The sequence below is a fragment of the Mauremys mutica genome, chromosome 4 (assembly GCF_020497125.1).
Source record: "Mauremys mutica isolate MM-2020 ecotype Southern chromosome 4, ASM2049712v1, whole genome shotgun sequence".
NCBI classification, from domain to species: Eukaryota; Metazoa; Chordata; order Testudines; family Geoemydidae; genus Mauremys; species Mauremys mutica.
Window position 1 is genome coordinate 66,917,910 of NC_059075.1, and position 22,854 is coordinate 66,940,763.

At 46.3% G+C, this 22,854-nt stretch overlaps 1 protein-coding gene across 2 annotated transcripts in view; it reads left to right on the forward strand.

The window, feature by feature from the left end:
* LOC123368225 (cytochrome c oxidase assembly protein COX16 homolog, mitochondrial) overlaps positions 1 to 22,854 on the forward strand; it is a 70,390-nt gene that overhangs the window by 36,746 nt on the left and 10,790 nt on the right. Inside the window, exons 5-6 of one of the 2 annotated variants that reach the window (XM_045012826.1) lie at positions 103 to 148; positions 4,717 to 4,734. In XM_045012826.1, coding sequence (XP_044868761.1) covers positions 103 to 104 — 2 coding nt within the window. In that variant the 3' untranslated portion in view covers positions 105 to 148; positions 4,717 to 4,734. Of the gene's footprint in view, positions 1 to 102; positions 149 to 4,716; positions 4,735 to 11,438; positions 11,502 to 22,854 lie in introns of those variants that run through there. The other variant, XM_045012825.1, reaches the window with a different exon arrangement.

The window sequence follows — 22,854 nt, forward strand, 5'->3', positions numbered from 1 at the left end:
TCCTTGTGAAGAGGTTAGAGTGTATTTCCCCCCCTCTCCTTTCTCAAGAAAGATCCAACCTGGCTGAATCTCTGAAATGAACTGTTGTTTTGCCTTTTATAGGAGTAGAAGTATGATGTCTGAGCTCCAGGAAGCTGTTTCCCCACACGTAAGGCTTCAATTGTTGCTACTCTGGATTATTTCAGATAATAAAGTACTTTGGGGGGGAACAGAATTCATCTGGTTCCAGTGTACATGGTCACTCTCTCGGCCTTGCCTTGGTGTTATTCATACTCTGAAAGATTGTGTCCAGTCTGCTTGTACTGGAGTGAGCAGGGTTAAAAAAAACTTGGTTTAAACCTTGTTCAGTAAATCTAACCACTAGAGTTTCTCTATTTACAGAATGAAAGTTGAAATCCCTTTTAACTTAGTATTGGTAAGTGGGGGATGGGAGGCAAGAAACTCATAGTTTAGTACAGGGGTCGGCAACCTTTCAGCAGTGGTGTGCCGAGTCTTCATTTGTTCACTCTAATTTAAGGTTTCGCATGCCGGTAATACATTTTAATGTTTTTTAGAAGGTCTCTCTCTACACGTCTATATATTATATAACTAAACTAGTGTTGTATTGTAAAATAAACAAGGTTTTCAAAATGTTTAAGAAGCTTCATTTAAAATTAAATTAAAATGTTGATCTTACGCTGCCGGCCCGCTGCTGGTCTGGGGTTCTGTTCGTCTAGGCCGGCAGTGGGCTGAGTGGGGCCTGCAGCCGGGACCCCAGCTGGGAAGGGTCTGGCAGCGGGCTGTGTGGGGCTAGCAGCCGGGACCCCAGACTGGCAGTGGGCTGAGCAGCTCAGCTCACTGCCGCTCAGGGGTTCCATCCACCGGCTCCTACCAGCCGGGATTCCGGCTGCCGGACCCGCTCAGCCCGCTGCTGGTCTGGGGTCCCGTCCCTGCCCTCATACAGTGGGTACCTACATTCTCCCTGGTTCTGGCCCGTTCTCTTCCTCTCTCTGCACTGAGCTGAGGGTGGGAGTGGACCGAGCACAGGGCTGGGGGTGAAGGGTCTGGCCAGGAACTAGAATGAGGGAGAGGGCTCAGGGTTGGGGCAGGAGGTTTGGGTGTGGGGGCACTTACCTGGGCAACTCCCATTTGGTGTGAGGCGTGCAGGTGGGAATGTGAGTGGGGGTGCAGGAGCTCCCGTTTGGTGCTCAGGGTGGGGATGGGGATGTGCGGGGTGCGTGGGATGTGTGAGGGGCTGGAGATGTGGGGGGTGCAAGAGTCAGGGCAGAGGGCTAGGCAGATGTGAGGGGGGTGCAGGTGTCAGGGTAGGGGGGCTGGGTATGTGTGGGGGTGCCAGAGTCAGGGCTGGGGTCATGCAGGGGGTTGAAGGAGTCAGCAGAGGGCTGGGTGGTACAGGGCTCAGGGCAGGGGCCTGGGGTGTGTGTGGGGGGCTCAGGGCAGAGGGCTAGGAGACTGCCCCCCCCGAAGCCCCAATCCCCCTCGCTCCTTGTCCCGACTACCCCCTCCTGGGACCCCACCCCCTATCTAAGCCTCCCTGCCCCTTGTCCCCTGACTGCCCCCCTAGGACTCTACCCCTACCTGTCCCCTGACTGCCCCAACCCTTATCCACACCCCTGCACCCAGACAGAACCCCCTGGACTCCCATGCCTATCTAACCGCTCCCCGCCCCCTGACAGGACCCCCAGAACTCTGGACCCATACAACGCCTCCCTGCTTTCCCAACCCCTCTCCTGACAGCCCCCCTGAACTCCCAACCCCCCCAGCTCCTTGTCCCTTGACCATCCCCTCCAGAGACCTCCCCCCCAACTGCCTCCCCAGGACCCTCCTTGCTCCCTGTCCCCTGACTGCCCTGACCCCTATCTACTCCCCCCAACAGACCCCGGGACTCCCATGCCCGTGCGCAGTGCTCTGAGGGGCGGGGCTGCACGAGGCGGCGGGGCTCCGGATGAGCGGGGAGTGTCTCTCCCTCCCCATGGAGCCAAATGCTGCCCCGCGGGAGCGCACACAGCCCCAGCCCTTAGAGCGCTGTACGTGGCAGCATGGCTCATGGGGAAGGGGGGGAAGGCGGGAGAGGGGCCGGCGGCTTACTGTGTTTGGCCCGGCACTCCAGCCCACTGGGGTCCTGACAGGCCCCAGCGTGCCATTAAAAATTGGCTCGCGTGCCATCTTTGGCACGTGTGCCATCAGTTGCCGACCCCTGGTTTAGTAGTAAGAGTCTTAAATAATTAGTTTTAACACAGAAACATCTGACTACCTGGAAAGGTTGTATAGCCCACGAAGTTCTGAAGTACAAATATTTGGGCAGTGCTGCCAATCTTTGGATGTAACTGTACCAGTTTACCAGATTAAGATCTAGTCATCATTACAGCTACTTATGCTAAAGGGAGCTGGTTCCAGCACAGTTGTACCCTTATGGAATTTCATTTTGTAGTGTAGGTGGGCCCTTAACATTGGTCCCAAAACTGCCCTAAAGCCTAGATCTCCACCAGAGCCCCTGACCGGAAACGGTACATGTGTGTACACAAATAAATGTTACAATTACATCTAGAAGAGTGTGAGTTGCTGATGCGAAAATTCATTTTTAAAACCCAGTTCTAGGCTCATGTTTATAATTGGTGACTGTGATGCTACTCTGAACATTAGGAAAAAGAACTTCCCTTTCATCCTTTCTGGATGATAAATGGAACTGATGCTGCCAATCTGCTTTGGACTCCTCCACTCAGTGTCAAAAGTCTTTTTTTGGAAAGCTACCTCTTCTCTAGCCCTTGAGGCAGGGCCATCCCTAGGGGGCTTTGGGGCCCAGGGCGGAAGTGACATCACTTCCAGGACCAACCGTGCTGGGGGCAGGTATGGGAGGCTGGATGAGCTGGTCCCCCCGCAAACAGCCAGGTGTGACCACACTCTAGCCCCCACAGGGCCCTGCTTCAGCAGCACCACTGGGCTCCAGGGGGCTGGGGCCATGCCACCCGCCTTCCTGGGGTTGGGGAGGCTGCAACGGTGCCGCCATGCACTCTCCCTCCCGCTGCACTCTCCCTCAGGTGAAAGGGGTGGGCTTAGGGGTAGCCTCCCCCCAACCAGTGGTTCACCTGCTGCCCATACGGCGCCGGCCCATGGGGCCCAGAGCATTTGCCCCAATTCGCTATCCCCTAGGGTCAGCTCTGCCTTGAGATAGGTAGTTGCATGCGCAGATTCCGCAGTCATGTCTCAGAGACTGTATTTTTTATTACTAGACTAAAACGAGTCATGATGGTCACTCAGGATCAGCGTAAGGTGTTTAGCTTGGGAGTGTTCTTAGTGGCAGCACAGTTAGATTTATACTTGTGCCAAACAGCTTCTTGTCACAAACAAAAATTTCCTTTGGCTCAAAAGTACATGAAGAGGCCAACACTCTAGTAGCAGCATGTTGCAGGAGTCGCTGGGCTGACGGGCTGCAAGCAATGAAGTGCTTCACATTGCTCCCAAGTGACACCCTTTCTCCGCCCCCAAAATCTGGCCAGGGCTTGCAAGGGCATTTATCAGCTGGCTCCAGTTGGATAATGGCAGCCTTAAGCTAAAGAGTGGGGTACAGATTTTTAAAGGTATGTAGATACAGAAAGATGTAGACATGTACCTAGTAGGATTTCCAATGTATCTAGGCAGGTATTGATCTTCCAACTGATCTTAGGTGCCTGGGCACTTCTGAAAATCCTGGATTCCTGTTGGGATCACTGCAGTTGAGTGTTGGGAAGGATAAAATTCAGAAACAAATGGAAGGGTAAATTGGGGCAGGTTTCTGGGGAAATAACTTGGTCTTCGTTGATCAATTTTTTAGGATTTTTTTCATTTAAATAGTTTCAGTGAGCCTACGCAGTGCAAAATACTCTGACAAATAATGTTAATTTGAATGGGTCTTATCTGTAAGTAGACATTTTGAAAAAAATACTTCCCAGAAAAATAAAATACAAAGCCTGCTTTCTACCTTAAACCCATCTTAAAGAATTCTCTGAGGATCTGAAGGAATTCTCCAGTGGCATAGGGACACTGTGCCTCCTAACCCATGGTGCATGGGACACAGTTTTGTTCTTCCTGCACCCTGACAATCTCTGGCCACTAGAATGGCCCTTAGGGGCTTCTGGTCAGCTGGTGTAATGCACAGCAGCCTCTGAGGTCAAGAGAGCAAAAATGTTGCATAGCTACCTTTGTGCACGCCCCCTTCCTTATCCAGGTGTGGAAGGATGGACTCCTGGATTTAATTTTTAGTTTCTCTCAGTGATTCCATTTCAAATGAGTCCATTTTATAAACCAAAGAACATTTTCAAGCTGCCAGGCCAGTGCTGCAAACTCCATCTGGGCTCTGAGAATTCAGCAGGGTTTTGTCTGCATCAAGATTCTGCACTCAAAATTCAGCTGATGATTCTTTTGCTGATGTGTGCAGTAGAATAGATTCCAGCTCACTGTATTGTATTGGCTAGGCAGGGATAATGGAAACACAACTGTGTTGGTGTCTGTGAAATGGGGAGGTCTGACTACTTGCAGGGAGGAGAGCTATAGAGTAAGGAGTTGCCATTGTCATTTTGACATAGTTACTTTCCTGGTCATAGCTGTACTCTAAATGTTCTCTGATGGTGCTTGATTATGGCTGACATGTTGTTCATAATTGTAGCATGTACTAATGAATGCTTTATTAGAGGGAAGATATGCCCATTCTGTCTTTCTTTCCTTTCCGTAATGTTGCAGATGTGGTTCACTGAGACTTGGAGTCGTGGGAAGTGGCGCTTTGTAAGAGACTTTTTCTCCCTGATGGTTGACCATGATCATTGCATTGGTTCCGAAGACATGTATTCTTGTTTAACTCTTCTGATTAGACCTGGTGACTGAAATGTGGGGTCTTGAAAGCAGGTGTTGAGAAAGTAGGGCAGAATCCTTGAAGTCTAGGATCATTCAACTTTGCTGGATTGGGTAAATGTGTGGGGAAACAAAAAATGGAAAAGGTAAGAGGGAATACTTATTTTATTGTCATTGCTGGGAATCTTCCTACAGAACAACTCTTATAACTTCAGTGGGTCATCATGGGCTCCACAGGAGCCACACACAGAGTGTGTGCTCAGAATAGGGTCTAGCCAGTCTCTCTGTAATTAAGGTATGGAATAAAATTCTTATTTATAATGAAGACGAGTTTTCTGTGTACTTGCCAGTGAGTGTTAACAGAATAACATCTTGTGACGTTTCACTCCATATTTGTGAAAATATGCTCATTATATGAATGACATAACTGAGATATGCAAGATGGCTCATGTAAGATATCATTGGAAAGGTTATGATTTATTGAATGTGATTATCCAATTTGTATGCCTGTGCCATTTCTGTATCTGAACACTTGTTCTTCCACTGGGAAACAAAGGGTTCCTGCCATACACAAGAGCTACATAAAGCAGGGGAGTGACATCATCGTGGTTCTCCTCTGCCTCCCCACCCAAAGAGACAGTGAAAAACACCTGAAAGCAAGAACTGAATTGAGGGGAGAAGGGTTGAACCTAGGCTGGGAGGGCGTCCAATCTGAGAGGGGAAATGCCTGAAATCTCCAGCTGCAGGCCAGTGCAGCTGCCTTTCAAGACTTTCTGTAATCTACCTGTGACAATATCTAGGGTGAGAAATTACTGTTTCTTAAGTGCATTGAGCTTAGCATGCATATTTCATTTTATTTGCTCAGTAATCTGCTTTGTTCTGTCTGTTACCTCTTATATTCACTTAAAATGCACCTTTTGTAGTTAATAAACTTATTTCTTGGCTGTGCATACCTTCCTCCACATTGAGGGAGGAGGCAGATTTCATAACCTATCTTTGGGTCTGCACCCCAAGGGAGGTGGACACCTGAGTGCTGGGGCAAGTCCCTTAAGCTGAGCCTTCACAGAACTGATCTCAGTGTCTGTTTCATCCTGCAGTTTGGTGTGGCCCTGCCTGTGTGTGTGCTGGAGGAGGCTTAGTGGAATAGCTTGGCTCAAGCAAGACAGGTAAAAAGAGTACCCAGGCTGGCATAATAGACAGGCTCAGTGGTATCTCAGCACATCAGGTGGCATCCTGGGGGGGCAACCTGTCGCACATCTGCTTGAGCAATTTCAGGTGGCTTCTTTGGCTGACCAGGTTTATTTGGGGCAACATTGCTGTTACTGAGTCAAGCTAGTTACAAATTTGCAGGATTTCTATGTCTTAGACTTAGATGCTCCCCTCTCCTTCCTCAGGTAGAGGGGAATTAATGCACAAGGAAATGGGCTGAGAGCAGAGGGGTCCTGGAGTGGAGCAGCAGCAGTGCTCCCCTGAGTTTTCACAAATGTAGCCATGTGAACTAGAATCACTACGCATAAGTAAAATAAATCAGATAAATAGGGGATATTGAGATGTTTATGGTAACAGTCAAAACAAAAATAATCAGGTACATTTTGCCTGTTGTAATTTAAATAAAAATACAGATTTAACTACGTAGGTACTTTTATGGTACTCACCACCATGACATCTGAGTGCCCCCCGCTCCCTTCTCCATCTGGAGAAGTAGCTTGAAAAGCATAAGAATTAATTTCCACCTTCCCTGTCTGAGTGTGGACTATGTGAAGAGCTATTGTGAGGACACTAAGGAGAAGTTTGCATTTCGTTCTGAATGACGTGAGGTCCAGGGGTATTTTCCTCTTGCTCCAGAGAGAGTTCTCTCTCCCGCACTCATGACCAATGGGTTTGTTGCTGTGGTGGAACATAGCTGTTATTGGAGGTCATGGTTATAGAGAGAGAGGCAGTTTTTCCAGTCACTAGGCCATTTCCATGGAGCACTTTCAATATCATCAGGACCGAGACGTTGAATTTGACCCAATGTTGGTGAGAAGCAGTTTAGAGAGCGGAGCCTTTTCACAAAAGCCTGTTTTGCTCACCAGACAGGCGTCTGCATTTTGTACCAAGTTAGCTTTTTTAGTCTGTCTGGCTTAATTCCCAGATGTAATAAGCTGCAGTAGAGTCTGGAAGTCACAGATATGTGTATTACTGTAGCTAGATCTGTGACTCATGCAAGGGGACTAAGGCCTGGTGTACATTTAAAAATTAGCTCAATCTAGCTACATCCCACAGGGCTGTGAAAAATTCTGAGCACTGAAGTTAGATTGACCTAATTCCCGGTGTAGATGCAGCTAAGTCAATGGAAGAATTCTTCTGTTGACCTCATTACTGCCTCTCGGAGAGGTGGATGTATTGTGTCGCAGAAAAACTCCTTCCGTTGATGTAGAAAGCTTCTACATTACAGCCAGGGCCGGCTCTAGGTTTTTTGCCGCCCCAAGCAAAAAAATTTTTGGCTGCCCCCCCCCGACATGAGCACCCCCCTGCCCACCAGTGCCCCCCCCACTCACGCCCCCTGCTGCCCCCGCACTGGGCTCCCCCCCAAATGTGGGATCTGCTACCAGCACACTGCAGCCGAGCCCTGGCCCAGCTGAGACTCCGTCCCCATGCGGGTGGAGCTGCTGGGCGGCGCGGAGCGGGGGTACTTCCAGGTGGCGGCGCGGCTACGGGGTGGCGCAAAGAACACGGCCCCCTCCCTGGGCTTCGCAGCACTGCTGGTGGCCAAGGTGGATCAGTTCGCGCTCACCGCCCTCACCCCCGACATGCTGGCGGCCGAGGACCTGGAGAGCCCCCCGGACCTGCTGCTCTTCAGCCTCACGGTGCCCTGGCCCAGCCCCGGCAGGAGGGAAGGCGAGGATCTCCGGCTGGGGGGCTACCTGCTCAGCACCGACAAACCCAGCCGGCCGCTCACCTTCTCACACACTCCAGGAGCCCCTCACCGCCATCGCAGCCCGGGCTCGGCTCCAGGGGACACCGTTTCCCTCCCTCCCTGGCTCCTCTCCCTGGCTCCTCTCACACACTGGGTAGGGCCGCCCAGAGGATTGAGGGGGCCTGGGGCAAAGCAATTTTGGGGGCCCCTTCCATAAAAAAAAAGTTGCAATACTATAGTAACATGTATTTGGAAATGTAAAAAATAACTAGTGAAAATTAATTTGTAATAATTTGAAAATACACCAAATACATTATTTAAAAACATTAAATGCTTTACTGGTCTGTATACATTTGCAATTACATAATGGGCTGTCGCTGGGTGATGGTGATGGGTGGTGTCACTGGGCTGTCACTGCCTGGAGGTGGTGCTGCTGGTGCCCAGGGGCTGGGTGGGGAGCTGGCTCTGGGGGGGTGCCCGGCTCACAGGGGCTGGGCTCAGGACTGTGCGGAGATGGGGTCGGAGGTTGTCTGACTCAGAGGGCTCGCCTCAGAGCTGGGGGTCTGGGGTGGGGGGGATGGGGTCGCAGGGTGCCCACCTCAGAGCAGCTGGGCTCAGAGCTGGGGGTCAGGGCTGTGGGGGGAATGAGGTCAGGGGGGTGTCCGGATCAGAGGGGGCTGGGCTCGGAGCTGGGGGTCAGGGCTGTGGGGGAAATGGGGTCAGAGGGGTGTCCGGATCAGAGGGCTGGGCTCAGAGCTGGGGGTCAGGGCTGTGGGGGGAATGGGTCAGGGGGTGTCCGGATCAGAGGGGCTGGGCTCAGAGCTGGGGATCAGGGCTGTGGGGGGGATGGGGAGAGCGGGGTGTCCGGATCGCAGGGGCTGGGCTCGGAGCTGGGGGTTCAGGGCTGTGAGGGGGATGGGGCCCGGGGGGTGTGCCCAGGTCCAAGGGGCTGGGCTTGGAGCTGGGGGGTCAGGGCTGGGTGGGGAGGATGGGTTTTGGGGGGGTGCCCACCTCAGAGGGGCTGGGCTCGGAGCCGGGGGTCAGGGCTGTGAGGGGGATGGGGCCGGGGGGTGCCCAGGTCCAAGGGGCTGGGCTTGGAGCTGGGGGTCAGGGCTGGGTTGGGGAGGATGGGTTTTGGGGGGGGTGCCCACCTCAGAGGGGCTGGGCTCGGAGCCGGGGTCAGGGCTGTGAGGGGATGGGGCCGAGGGGGATGCCCAGGTCCCGAGGGCTGGGCTTGGAGCTGGGGTCAGGGCTGGGTGGGGAGGATGGGTTTGGGGGGGTGCCCACCTCAGAGGGGCTGGGTTCGGAGATGGAGGTCCGGGCTGTGGGGGGACTGTGTAGAGTGGGGTGTCCGGATCAGAGGTGCTGGGCTCGGTGCTGGGGGTCCGGGCTGTGGGGGAATGGGGTCAGGGGAGTGTCTGGATCAGAGGGGCTGGGCTCGGAGCTGGGGGTCAGGGCTGTGAGGGGGATGGGGCCGGGGGGTGCCCAGGTCTGAGGGGCTGGGCTTGGAGCTGGGGGTCAGGGCTGTGGGGGGAATGGGGTGGGGGGGTGTCCGGATCAGAGGGGCTGGGCTCGGAGCTGGGGGTCAGGGCTGTGAGGGGGATGGGGTCAGGGGGTGCCCAGGTCTGAGGGGCTGGGCTTGGAGCTGGGGGTCAGGGCTGTGGGGGTAATGGGGTCAGGGGGTGTCCGGATCAGAGGGGATGGGCTCAGAGCTGGGGATCAGGGCTGTGGGGGGAATGGGGTCAGGGGGGTGCCCAGGTCCGAGGGGCTGGGCTTGGAGCTGGGGGTCAGGGCTGGGTGGGGAGGATGGGTTTGGGGGGTGCCCACCTCAGAGGGGCTGGACTTGGAGCTGGGGGTCAGGGCTGGGCCTGGGGGTAATGGGGTTGGAGGGTGCCTGACAACCACCTGAGACCCCCCAATCCAGCCCCCCCCATCCCTGGCCCCTGACCGCCCCCCCCAGAACCTGTGCCCCCTCCCTGCCCCCTGAGTGTCCCCGGGACTCCCTGCCCCTTAGCCACCCCCCTGGCCCCGGCTGCTTACCCCGGCTCACCGTGCGCCCGGGTCCTAAACAGCGCTGCAGCCACATGGCTCCGCAGGGGGCTGAGCTCTTCCCCGCTCAGAGCCGCGTGGGGAGGGGAGGGGAGGAGCCGCTCGGCCCGGAGCTCGCAGCCCCGCCCCCTCAACACGCGGCTCTGAGCGGGGCGGAGCTCAGCTCTCCCACCCCCCGTCCCAGCCAAGCGGCTGCAGCGCTGTTTAAAGGACCAGCGCGTGAACAAGCGGAGGAGGAGCGGCCCGTCCCCTGCAGCCAGGCGGGGCCGCGCTACCGGTAAGGGCCCCCCCCCCCTCTCCCCCAAGCGGAGGCTGCAGGGGCCGGGCTGCTCCTCGGCTCGCAGCGGCAGGATGAGCTGGGGCCCCAGCCCCAGCCTTTTGCCGCCCCCTATATTTTGCCGCCCTAGGCACCAGCTTGTTTTGCTGGTGCCTAGAGCCGCCCCTGATTACAGCACTACTGTGACAGAGCTGCAGTTCCATAGCTGTGCCGCTGCAGCATCTGTAGTGTAGACGTGTCCTAAGTCTTCTAGCCATTCACAGATGGTAATGATAATTTTTCACAGCCGCAGCTGTCTGAGCATCTTTAGGAACTTAGATATGCAAGAGGACCCCAAAGCTATATATTGACTTTACAGTCAGCAGTCAGGTGCCTTAGATCAAGGGGAATATTATGGAGGAGATATGTGCTCTGAGCACCTGCCTCTTCCTACCTGTACCAATTCTGTCATGCCTGGGTTCAGTTTTAGCCAGCTGCTCTTCATTCAAGTGTTGATCTTGCTAAGCATTAGGAATGCAATGAGTTGGTCCTGTTTACATCTGGACATACAGTGGGGTATTATCTGTATATCAGTGGGGTGAAGGAGACATACAGTGGGGTATTATCTGTATATTGCTGACATTTTTCAGTGTGTAACCAGCTCCCCCAGTATCTTCATATAGATATTGAATAATATTGGGGAAAGGATAGAGAGAGCCTTGCAGCAAGGCAGGAGAGCACTTTCAGGGCAGAGGAATAGTTGCCCATTACACCTCTCTGGGTTAGTTCTGAAAGGACTCAAACCATTTTAGGACATTTCCATGGACCTGTGCTGTTCATTTGAGCAAAAACATCAGTCTAATGTGTATTGACTATTATTATCATTTCCACATTTGTTTGACACAAGAGAAGATATTGGAATGGGGGGGGGTTGGCAATGGGACAGCTAATACAGTGTAGCTGGAGTGGGAAATGAGGAATTTACCTCTCCAGTATCAAAACTTAAACTGCTTCCTGAGTACCAATACTCTTAGCATCCAGCTGTGAAAACCCACTGCTATGCATTGCTATATAAACAACAGTAGTACATTGAAAATGTATGGGCAGAGTAAAATAAAATTCAGGTAATATAAAATTAAGTAACACAAAGGTTACTTTATTGTACTTGGAGAGCAACGAAGGAGAGGGGGAGGGCAGTTTTTCCTCCCTGCTAGTCTGACCGAGCTAGAATCTGTTGACCTTTGTTGTATTCGGGTTCATATATTGCACCCATCACCGTGGTATCTGGGCAATGCATTTAGTTTATTTTTAAAAGAAGATTGAGAAATGTGGTGTTGTTGTTTTTTCCTTTAAAATTTGGGTATATTTTATAAATAAACATTTTGGATGTCTTTTCCGTTTGCCTTACAGATGGATCCAGCTTTGGAAGAAAGAATCAGAAAGAATAAGATATCATTGGAATCTGAATATGAGGTATTGTAGGCTTTTTGCTCAGGGCTTGTAGCCTTGTCTTGCCTACCCTAGCTGTTTTGTCAGGTGTGCCTGCTCATAATTAAAATTAAACTAACTCTTTGCCTTTAATTCACTACTGTCCAGTAAAACTAGGGTTTTTTGGTAAAAGATTTTGAACATGCAATGCTTCTTTCTAAACACAGCCCTGCTTTGATGTCCAGTTGCCAAGTACAGCACTAAAATGAAGCTAACAGTTTCTGTGGCTAGCCTAGTCTATAAAAGTAAAACTTACGCTGGACTTGGATAGAATATGTGCATGTCAGCATTTATGCTACATATGATGTGATGAGATCCTTGTGAGAAATTGCACCACCATGTGACCGCCTAGCTGACACTACCCACTAATCTATCTGCCTCCATAACTACTACTTATATTCCAAACATGTGTGCAGTTTTCACACAGCTGCCATTCCCCTTTTGTCCATCAAAAAATGTATACATCACGGAGAAATATTTCCTCCTTTCCCCCAGATGTATTCCTTCCCACAATTACACTGCTCTAAGATGGAGGCCTGAGCTAGCTACAGGTTTAATGTCCAGTATCTCATAAGTCTTCAAGGCTGGAAATGGGGTTGTTATCCCTGAGGAAAGCTGTTATCCCTTTCCAGAGATAAAAGGTGTTTGTTTCAGGCTCAGTCCCGTCCAAGATATTAGACCTTAAAATTATGACACTGATATATAGAAAAGTTTTTTTTGGTAATTGTAGAGTTTTTTATAAAATTAAATGGAACAAATTATCTGCTCGTTGTTTCTGCACTTGGTTTGTTTTGTTATTGATGGGAGGAGGGGGATAAAAGGGCACAAATAATTTGGGGTACAGTTTCTTGCCTACAGTTATTTGCAGGTGAAATTCCTGACACATGGGTGTCATGTACTTGATTGCACCCTACTTAAATATTCAAATGATAGAAACTAGGGATGTAAAAGGTTAACTGGTAAGCATTCGACTTACCGGTTAACCAACCTTAACTGTTAACCCCGGTGGCCCCACGCAGGCGGCAGGCACCCACGCCCCGGCTGCATCTAGTCACCTGGCCAGAGGGACCTCAGCCCTGGCCATGCTGGGCCGGCCGGTGGGACTTCAGCCCCAGTCACGCCAGGACGGCCGGTGGGACTCAGCTGCACCAGGCCAGCCGGTGAGACACAGCCGCACAAGGCCTGCCATCCGGAGCAGGCCCAGCCCTCGCCATGCCAGAGCTACCTCGGTTAACCGGTTAATTAAACGATATAATTTTAGTCATTTAACCAGTTAACTTTTTTAACCGATATTTACATCCTTAATAGTAACTGGACTTGCTAATAAAACCAGTCTATCACACTATCCCATCCATCATGAATTATCTATATCAGAATAATAATATGTACTCTTTTTGCTTTTCTAACATAAGCACACAGAGTTTTCCTTCTCTAGTACAGAAAAGTTATTAAATTAAGATGACTGGAAACAAATTTGGGGCATTGCACTTTTTACAAATAACTTTGTTTTGTAGTGTTTAGAGGGCAGAAAGCTTCATACTGAGTATGAATGGAAAATCCCAGCCTGAAATTCATAATTTACAATCCACTAATGACAGTTCCGTTTGCCTTTTGGGAGCCTTTAGTCTTGTGCGCTCCCTTATATGCATTCTAACTCTGGTTTGATTTATTAACGTGAAAGAACCACAGTGCAATGAAAAGAACAGTCTCTGTCCTTTTAACATGATACATAACTCCTAAGCTCAGAATGGAACTGTACATGTGATTGGATAAGCCACACTTTCTCCCAACCACAATTAAGTACATGGTTGAAGGACAATATTTAAACGGCCATAATTGCACTGACTCTTGTAGGGGACGTCAGTGTTCATAAAATGAAGATGGCATAACAAAATCTTAAACACATGTTCTGATAATTCTTGTGAGGCTCATTCCTGTTAGCAGAAGTGACTGAAACATTCTTAATTTTTGTTTTTTAATCTAAACTGCAGATGAGCCCCGTGCCACAGAGTTCAGATCTAGATCCAAACTTTACCAAACAACACAGCTTTCAGATCTTGCATTCCAGTGTGGTTGATTATAGAGAGAGGACCAATATATGTTGTTTGGATTGCATCAGGATTTGAAATTCCTCATAATTAAGGTGGATTCAGATCAGTTCGGGGCCCATCTCTAATGTCAAAATACAAATGTATAAAAGTATATAATTATAAAAACTTTACTATGGGCCCAAACCTGCTAAGTGCAGAGCATCCTAAATTCTCACTACAGTACAAGTTAAAAGAGCTCTGTGCCCCAGCAGGGTTGTATATCACCTTGCTGCAGGATTGGGCTGTATCAGAGTGTTTGACTATTTAATTCATTGTTTCCACTCCATTCCTACTGAAAAAATTCCTGGACAAGTCCTTTGTCATCTCTCTCCTTGAGTACAGTAAACTTTCTCCTCTGTGGACCCTATAGTCTACCTTTTTCCTACACTGCTCCCTAGGCTACCCAAAATATGGCTGCTTAAGAACATCTTGGAATTTTATATATAGAACTACTTGGAGGGTTATAATAGTGCCTCTTATTAAGGACAGTAATAGTAAAATCCCAAGGGCCCTAAGAAGGTTGCATAATTATTATGTAATACTCAAAGGAGAAGGGCATTATTTTACAATCTTGCTATACTAACAGCATTATTTTACACAGCCGCTGTTGAAGACAACTGTCCTTTTTTAAATTTGGCTGTCTGATATATAAAAGCCTTCCGTTGACTTCTGTTTCTTCTTCTTCTTATCGGAATATATGTGTTGAATTCTTTTGGTATGCTGAGATTACTGCTTAAAGCTTACCTACCACCTTTTGAGTCCTGGCTCACAGGGCAAAGATATTTCCAATGTACTATAACATTATATCCTGACTCAATATGAATTTTGTGAGTTAAGATATCATCAAGTCATGATTTAAAGTGACAAGTTTTATGTAAAGACTTTTTTTTCACTATAGCTTAGTAGTTGTGCGAAGTTCAGTTTATCCCACATAGGAGCACAGTTGGTATTGATGTTATTTCAAGGACTGCAGTAGAGGCGACCATTTGTGTGTGTAATCTATACTGAAGTGTTAATCTCTTGGGTCTATCATTGGTTCCATCCATCTTGTGCTTTGGGATGTGCCAAAGGAGCAAACTGCCTTTACACACGTTCCCTTTTGCTCATGCATTCCTCACACACACTTGTGTTCTCGCACAGCCAGCTAGTCCTTGCTGCTCCCATTTGCCTAATAAATCATTGCCCTTTCCATAGCTGAAATTGGTACTAATGTGAATGTAGTTCCATGCTTGAGCCTTGTTAAACAAACTATAAAAAATGCAAAGTAGTATATAACTTGTGCTGAGACAGAGGTCTAGAGTATTTTTTTTTAAAGTGCTAAAGTGGCACTTAAAAAATTAAAGCAAGGAGGGGAATTATTTTCCCGATTGGCACATTGTTCCCTATCAAATAATTTATTTTTGAACACCCCCCAAAAAATTCTTTCTAATCATAATTATTTTTCTACAGTATCTTTTATCCTCCAGGATCTAAAGTGGTTTGCAAATGTAAAGGGTCACAGTCAACTTTTAATCACAATTCTATTTGAAATTCTTTATTTACTAAATTATATGTTACCCTGAGGATTACTATAGCTGAAAGAGATTAGAGGGAATTCCCCCCCCCCCCCCAATTTTGTACTTTGTGGGCAATCACTTTCAATGCCCCTACATTGAGGCCTGGATCCAGCATAGCACTTAACTTAAAGCTTGTGCTTAACTTAACTTACAGGAGTACTCCCATTGAAGTCAAAGCCTAAAATTAAGCACATACATAAATTTTGCAGGATTGGGGCCTTACTTAGTTTCCCCTATTATTTGTGTGAGTCTTTCCAGCAGCAGAAGAGAAGAGTAAAAATATTTTTAAATTGGAAAATATGATTGTAACCCCCACAAAAAAATGACTAGAAGAGGGACTCAGGAGCATGTGAAGAACCTGAAACTACTTTTAGCATCCCCTCTCTCTCTCTTTTCTTTAACTGACTAGATTTCAAGTTGTCAGTTTTCCTTTTAACTAACTGACTGCAAATACATAGTTGCAGTAAGAATTTTTCAAGACAAAATGTAATTACCTGCGTTGGAATTTGGCAAAGGTATCTAGGATAACAAACCAGGTACTAAAGGGCTCTTCAGTCTAGCAGAGAAAGGCATATCAAGAACCAGTAGCTGGAAGCTGAAGCCAGACCAAATTTAAATTAGAAACTAGGCATATATTTTTAACGGTGAGAGTGATCAACCACAGGAACAAACATCCAAAGGGAATGGTGGATTTTCCATCTCCTGATGTCCTCAAATCAAGACTGGATGCCCTTCTGGAAGGCATGCTTCATTGGGCTCAGTACAGAGATAACTGGGTGAAACTTAATAACCTGTGATATACAGAAAGTCCGATGAGGTGATTAATGGTACTTTCTGGCGTTAAACTCTATGATATATGAAACCCAGATACTGATCCACTTCCACCTTGCATAGTTCATTAGATTAGATAAGAAGTCTGCGTGAGGAAATATGACTGAACTCCACCACATGCAATGGGTTCACATCCCCTGTCCAATGGCCCACCCAAATCATGCCCCATACTTTGTACAATAGAACTGTATCAGTTCCGCTGCATGGAGGACCCAGGCATCCATGGAGGAGGGGGCAACATTCCTCCCTGGGTGAGAAATGTGTAACTGTTTACTTATCATGTAAGATTGCTGGCAAATATTGCAAAATTATTAAATGGCATCTCAGTCTTCAAACAGCAGAGCAAGAGGTTTGGGGATGTGGTTTGGGAAGGCTGCTTCCTACACAAGATGCCTTGTGAGTGAAAGGAAATAATATACGTATTATCTCTGCTGAGCTGGTTCGTGCCATTTACATCTCTTATTAATTGAATTTGGGCCTGGCCCCTGCACCTATGGGGGTCCCGGACTGCCCCCACCCCCAAGTGCACGCACACACACACGCCCAAGTTTTAGTCATGGCGGGTATTTTTAGTAAAAGTCATGGACAGGTCACCGGCCCGTGAATTTTTTTTACGGCCTGCGACCTGTCCATGACTTTTACTAAAAATACCCATGCCTAAAACATAGCCTTAATTATTAGTCTTTGACATACCAAGACTAGCAGTAGGTATGAGAGCAAGTGGATTATAGTTAGGGCAGTTTTTGTGTTTAAGTACTGTATTTGTTGAGTGAATGTACAATATATACATAAGTTATCTTGTTCTCCCTTCTTCCTCTTTCAAAAGTCTCATAAACCTGTGGTTCAAGATGTGGGTCACGGGGAAAGGTCAAAATATTACAGGAAGGTGAAGCTGGGCAGCAATTATGGCACAGGCTCCTAAAATAAATTCTGGCAATAGAACTTTAGTACAAGGAGGAAGGTTCTTAGTCTCCCAACAAGACATTTTCTCTCTGTTGAAAATGTTGGCTTATCCAAGCCTTTGTTTCCGTTAGGCTAGGGTACGCCACCCAGAACTTCAACTAGTAGAGAGAGCAACTCAGTGTATTAAGAACAGGGCATGCTAGAAAGAACTTAATACTGAAATTAAATGCTACAATGTTCAACCACTAGGGTGTTTTTCCCACCACAAGGATGTTTAAGTTAATTATATTATGGTCACTATTACCAAGCGGTCCAGCTATATTCACCTCTTGTATCTGATCCTGTGCTCCACTTAGGACTAAATCAAGAATTGTCTTCTCTTGTGGGCTCCAGGACTAGCTGCTCCAAGAAGCACTCATTTAAAGTGTCAAGAAACTTTATCTCTGCATCCTGTCCTGAGGTGACATGTACCCAGTCAATATGGGGATAGTTGAAATTCCCTATTATTATTGAGCTTTTTATTTTCATATCCTCTCTAATCTCCCTGAGCATTTCACAGTCACTATCGGCATCCTGGTCATCTAGGTGGTAAGATATTCCTACAGCTATATTCTTATTATTCGAGCATGGAATTCCTATTCATTGAGATTCTATGGTACAGTTTAGTTCATTTAAGATTTTTACTTCATTTGATTCTACACTTTCTTTCACATATAGTGCCACTCCCCCACCAGTGTGACCTGTTCTGTCCTTCTGATATATTTTGTATCCTGTATTACTGTGTCCCATTGATTATCCTCATTCCACCAAATTGCTGGGATGCCTATTATATCAATATCCTCATTTAATGTGAGGCACTCTAGTTCACCCATCTTATTATTTAGACTTCTAGCATTGGTATATAAGCACTTTAAAAAGTGTCACTTTTTAGCTGTCTTCCATTACATGATGTAATTGAATGAGACTTTTTTTTCATTTGACTGTTTCTCATCTGATCCTACCTGTATTTTATCATCTTCCATACTCTCCTCCTTACTAGGACATAGAGAGTCTCCATTAGTAGATCCTCCCCTAAGGGATGTCTCTATCCGAACCCATGTGCTCTTCTGCACCTGTTGGCTTTCCCCCAGCCCTTAGTTTAAAAACTGATCTACAACCTTTTTAATTTTAAGTGCCAGCAATCTGGTTCCAGATGTTAGGTAAATATCTGGGATGTTCTAAACCTATTGCTTATGTCCGTGTGTGCTTAAATCTAATAAACTGCAATTTTCGATAGAGCACGCTTACTTGCATTCATCTTTTATCAGATGGAATTGCTGTGCTCCCATTGATTTATTCCTGACAGCTCCTGGAGGGAAATAGTTAAGTTACCCCTGTTGGGGGTTCTAAAAACCCTAAGTAACAGTATCTGTGTTTGAAATGCTTTTCAAGCGTGATTCCAGAAGAATGCTGTTATAACATAGTCTGTAATCTGCACATCAAGGGGTGGTTATTAAATGTTTATATAATACTCTTAAGTGTACATGGCACAGTATTAGGTGGGGGTCAAACAGTGAACCAGCCCCTGCTCTGAAAAACGTACTGTCTAAGAGCAAAAGGGAAACCAAATGTACAAGACAGTAGTGGGGATTGGCCATTAGAGCTTGGATGCTTCACGAAGGAGATTGAAGACGTTTTTAGCATATAGCAGTGGGGGGTTTATTCCAAACATTAGGACAGCATGGAAGATGGCGTGGAGTTGGGAGGGGCTAAGATAACACATAGGATGGTGAATAGGAAAACTTAAATTGAAATCAGGAGTAGATGTAGGAGAAAATGAGGCAAGTGAGAGTTGTATACAAGGGCAGGGTTGAGGAGAAGCTTGAAGTTTGATGCAGAAGAGAATGGAAGCTAATGCAGGGATTCATGAATGGGGAAGGACAAGGTCAGAATAGTGGGGAAATAAAAACTAACTTGTTAAACTATTCTGTAGACATGCTCGTGGAGTAGACTATAGCATACTTTCCACTAAAGAGATGACTTTAAAAAAATCCCTGTTCACACTGGGTGCTAACTACAATTAGGAGGGTGGTTTGAGAAAAGAAATAGGAAACCAGGTGGATGAGGTAATATCTTTTATTGAACCAACTTCTGTTGGTGAGAGAGACAGTTGTTCCAACAAAACTTACTTACCTCACCCACCTTGTCTCTCTAATATCCTGGGACGAACACAGCTACAACAGCACTGCATACAGTGCTGGGCAGTGGGAGGCAGGAGACAAGAGGGCCCAAATTTTAAAACATATTTAAGTGTTTTAGGCTACTAAGTGCCTAAATCCCTTTTGAAAATGAGACTTTGGCTCCTAAATCAGTTAGGTGTTACAATACTGAGCACAGTAACGCTTAAATACCTTAAAAAATGTGGGCCGAGATCCATTATCACCTCTGTCACTCTCTTGCTTTGTGATCTTGTGCAAATTACTTAACTTCTGTCTGCCTCATATTACCCTTATGTAACACAACAAAAGCAGTAGTAGTAGTAGTAATAATAATTAATATGGTGAATAATAATGTTTACCTAGCAATGCAAGATACATAGAACCACACAATTAAACAGTGCATGACTACTGTTTTAGAGCATGATTGGATCTGATTTGTCCAGAAATCCGGACCAGTGCAGGGCGTTGTCATGCCTGCCATGGAACCTTGGGTGCCTTGCAATGCTTTGCTGTTACAGCTCCAACCTGGGCTGCTCCCAACCAGCCTACCAGCAAGCAGGTCACACTGTGTGTGTGTGTGTGTGTGTGTGTGTGTGCACGCACACTAGACATTCCTGGTTCAGCAGTTCTCACCCCAGAGCCCATCTACAGCCTCACTCTGGCTTCCACCAGCTTTGGTTACTACTTGCAGGGTGACCCCAGCAAGCTCCCTGTCTTGAATTTTCCCAAAACCATGTGCTCTGCAGTGTCCAGCCCTGGACAATTCAGAGAAATAATATGGTTCACTTGTTCCTCTAAAGACACAACACACATCATAGCTTATTGACTCAACTGGGGTTAATACATCCTTCTCTTTAAACACCGCAGTAAATTGGTTTATAGTAAAATAAAACAAATTTATTAACGATAGAACATAGCTTAAGTGATGCTAAGTAAAAAGAATAAGGTTAGAAAGGGTTACAAGCAAATAAAAGTGAAAACACGCATATAAGAGTCTAAAAATTAATCTAGCAAGATACAGGCTTTGTTCAAGATGGTTTCCATCACCAGTCATGCTTCTTCCCAGCCATGGCTAACTTTCCTTCAGTGAGGACCTTCCAAAAAGGTACAAGGCGCTGGCTTCCCTTGTCACCTTAGATGAAAGATCTTTGCTTAAACAGGCTTCTCACCTCTATTCAGTTTCAGAAACTTCAACCCCTCCTTGTTTGAAGGACCCATCTTTCTCAGCTTGCAAGAGCTCTGTTCCCTTGTGTCTGTCTAGCAATGGATACCAAAAATGACTTTTTGCCCTTGCTTATATCTCCCAAAGTTCAATGGCCTTGGTTCAAGAGACAGGAAGCCCTTCTGTGTGCTCAGCTTGCTGTATCCACTAAGAAGCTGACCTCATCCTATTCTTCCCTTCCCCCTTCTGATTTCTATGCAAATGGAGCTTCTGTTGTTTTGATTCTATTATGCTTAATTTACACAGGAGACAAGTAAATGTCTGCCCCCACTCCCAGTCTGGGTGGAAACTTCCTTTGGCCACACACTTTAAAATATAATATCAATGAGTATTTATAATTTCTCCTATAATGTTAATACATATGTTTCACAATGATATTGCCAGTGTGTCATTAGCTTTTAGAAAAGACCTCATTCTGTATGCTTTTATGATACAGTAATGTTGTATACAATCCGTTGATTCAGTTGCTTATCACTTGAAGTTCAGCCCAGTAAACCTTTGAAATGGATTCTTCTGAAAAGTAAAACCCAGACTAAGGTTCTCTCCTGCTGGATATAGACACCATGTGTCGTCTTTCCCACTTGTTAGTGTGAAGTTTGCCTCCAACCCTTGTTAGCTTGATGGGTCTGTGTGACACTGAGCCAAAAAGGGTTAAGCAACTATGACCCAAATTCAACCTTTAAAGAAATATTAGAAAAGTATATAAATGACCATTAGGGCCATTCCTTATAAACAGCTAACAAAGCCATGCTAGATAGACTGAAGCTTTGAAATGTAGACTTGTATTGTTAGAGAAATAGAGTAAGAGAGTGATTGTATTTATCTGTTTACCTATATCTTGATAGAGGTTAACAGTGTAACCAGATGGTTCCTGTCTGTTACTATAATCTATATAGTCAGAGATCAAAAGGGAACATTAACATTTAGTTGAAACTTGGGTGTAATAATATCATTGTCTTTATTTCTCTTTGAAGTTTGTAGTAAACTGTCTGTGAACCGATTAATGGATAATTACCTTATGCTGATGAATGCAACTAATTACCTGTGTATACATAGGAAATAGGTGGTTTTATTTAAAAGCCATAAAGCTTCACCCAAGGAACACCTGCTGTGAAGAGGCTATCAGTAGCCTGCCAGAGAGCTATAAAAGAATTCTAGGGCCCTGATCCTGTTATCTCAGATCTGCTTAAGCTTGGACAGGGGAAGCTTGAGTCGCAAGACTGCGGTCTCCAGCTCCAGTCTGGATTATCCAACTAATTCTCATGGAAGAATTTGAACAAACTCTATATATGGACTACCTGTTTGGACTATAACCTGATGAAGTGATTCTGGCAATAACTTTTTGCAACTCAGCAGCTTGCAACCTCTACAATGAAACTGACCTAAGAACTTTATTCATATCTGTTATAACCAATAATCTTTCTCACGTTTCTTTTTTTTTATACATCTTAGTTTAGATAATAAGCATTGTCTGTAAGCGTGTACTAGGACAAGATCTGAAATATTCATTGATCTGGTGGGTAATGTGTCTGATCCCTTGGGATTGGTAGAACTTTATATCTGATAAACAAGATTTTCAGTAATCCTCATCATATTTGATTTGGCTGTCTGGGTAGAAGCCCAGGAGGCTTTAAGGAAGCTGTGGTTTTGGCTTCTGGGTAACCAGTAAGGTATTGTAGAAGCTGTTTTGTTGCTGTCTTGGTGAATCTCATTATTAGAATAACCACCAGTTTGGGGGATTGTCTATCCTGTTCTTTGCACTTAACCCTGATTTGAGCAATCTCACTGGCCCCTCCAAGGCACCAATGGTCACAGTCTGTTTATTGCTTGTATGTAAATTGAGGTAAATGCAAATTCCTTTGTTTAGGATAGACCTGATTAACAATTCACCCCGACATACCTGGTTCACACACACTTCAGTTATAATTCCAGAAAGGTACAATTTATTTGCAAGCAATATTTATTTATTTATTTACTTACTTATTCTACATCCTGCACAGCTTGAGGGTGCCACCCAGAAATCTGCCTGCAAAAAGAACGTCATGGGGGAAAGGGAGCAGTGTTACCAGCCTTATCAAATAAAAAAACACAATTTTAGCCAAAATGAAGAAACAAGAGGTGGCATGAAATGGTTCAAATTTATTTTATATTTTTTTCCCAGGCATTTGCTCAGAAACACAAAGCAAAGTGTGGGCATTGGTGTCACTGAAGAAATAATTGATAGCTGAAGGAATTGAAGCTGCTGTGTTGCATCCGGCCAAAATCAGAATTACTAAGAGAGACAAAACCTTTCTGTTTTGGGACTATAAATTGTCTAGCAAGCTCCTGGAAGAGATGAGAGTGGAAAATCTGCAGGAGAGTGTGGATAAGAGACAGAGAGCTAACTAAAAAGACTCAGTGTGAGCACTGCCTAAACCGACAGCTGGTCTATAAACAGTAACCGCTGAGAAACAGAAAATGCAGTTTACAAATATAGAGGGGTAGATTGGTTTCTAAGTTATATCTGCTACATGGGTTTTTTAAATTTTTTCTTTTCAA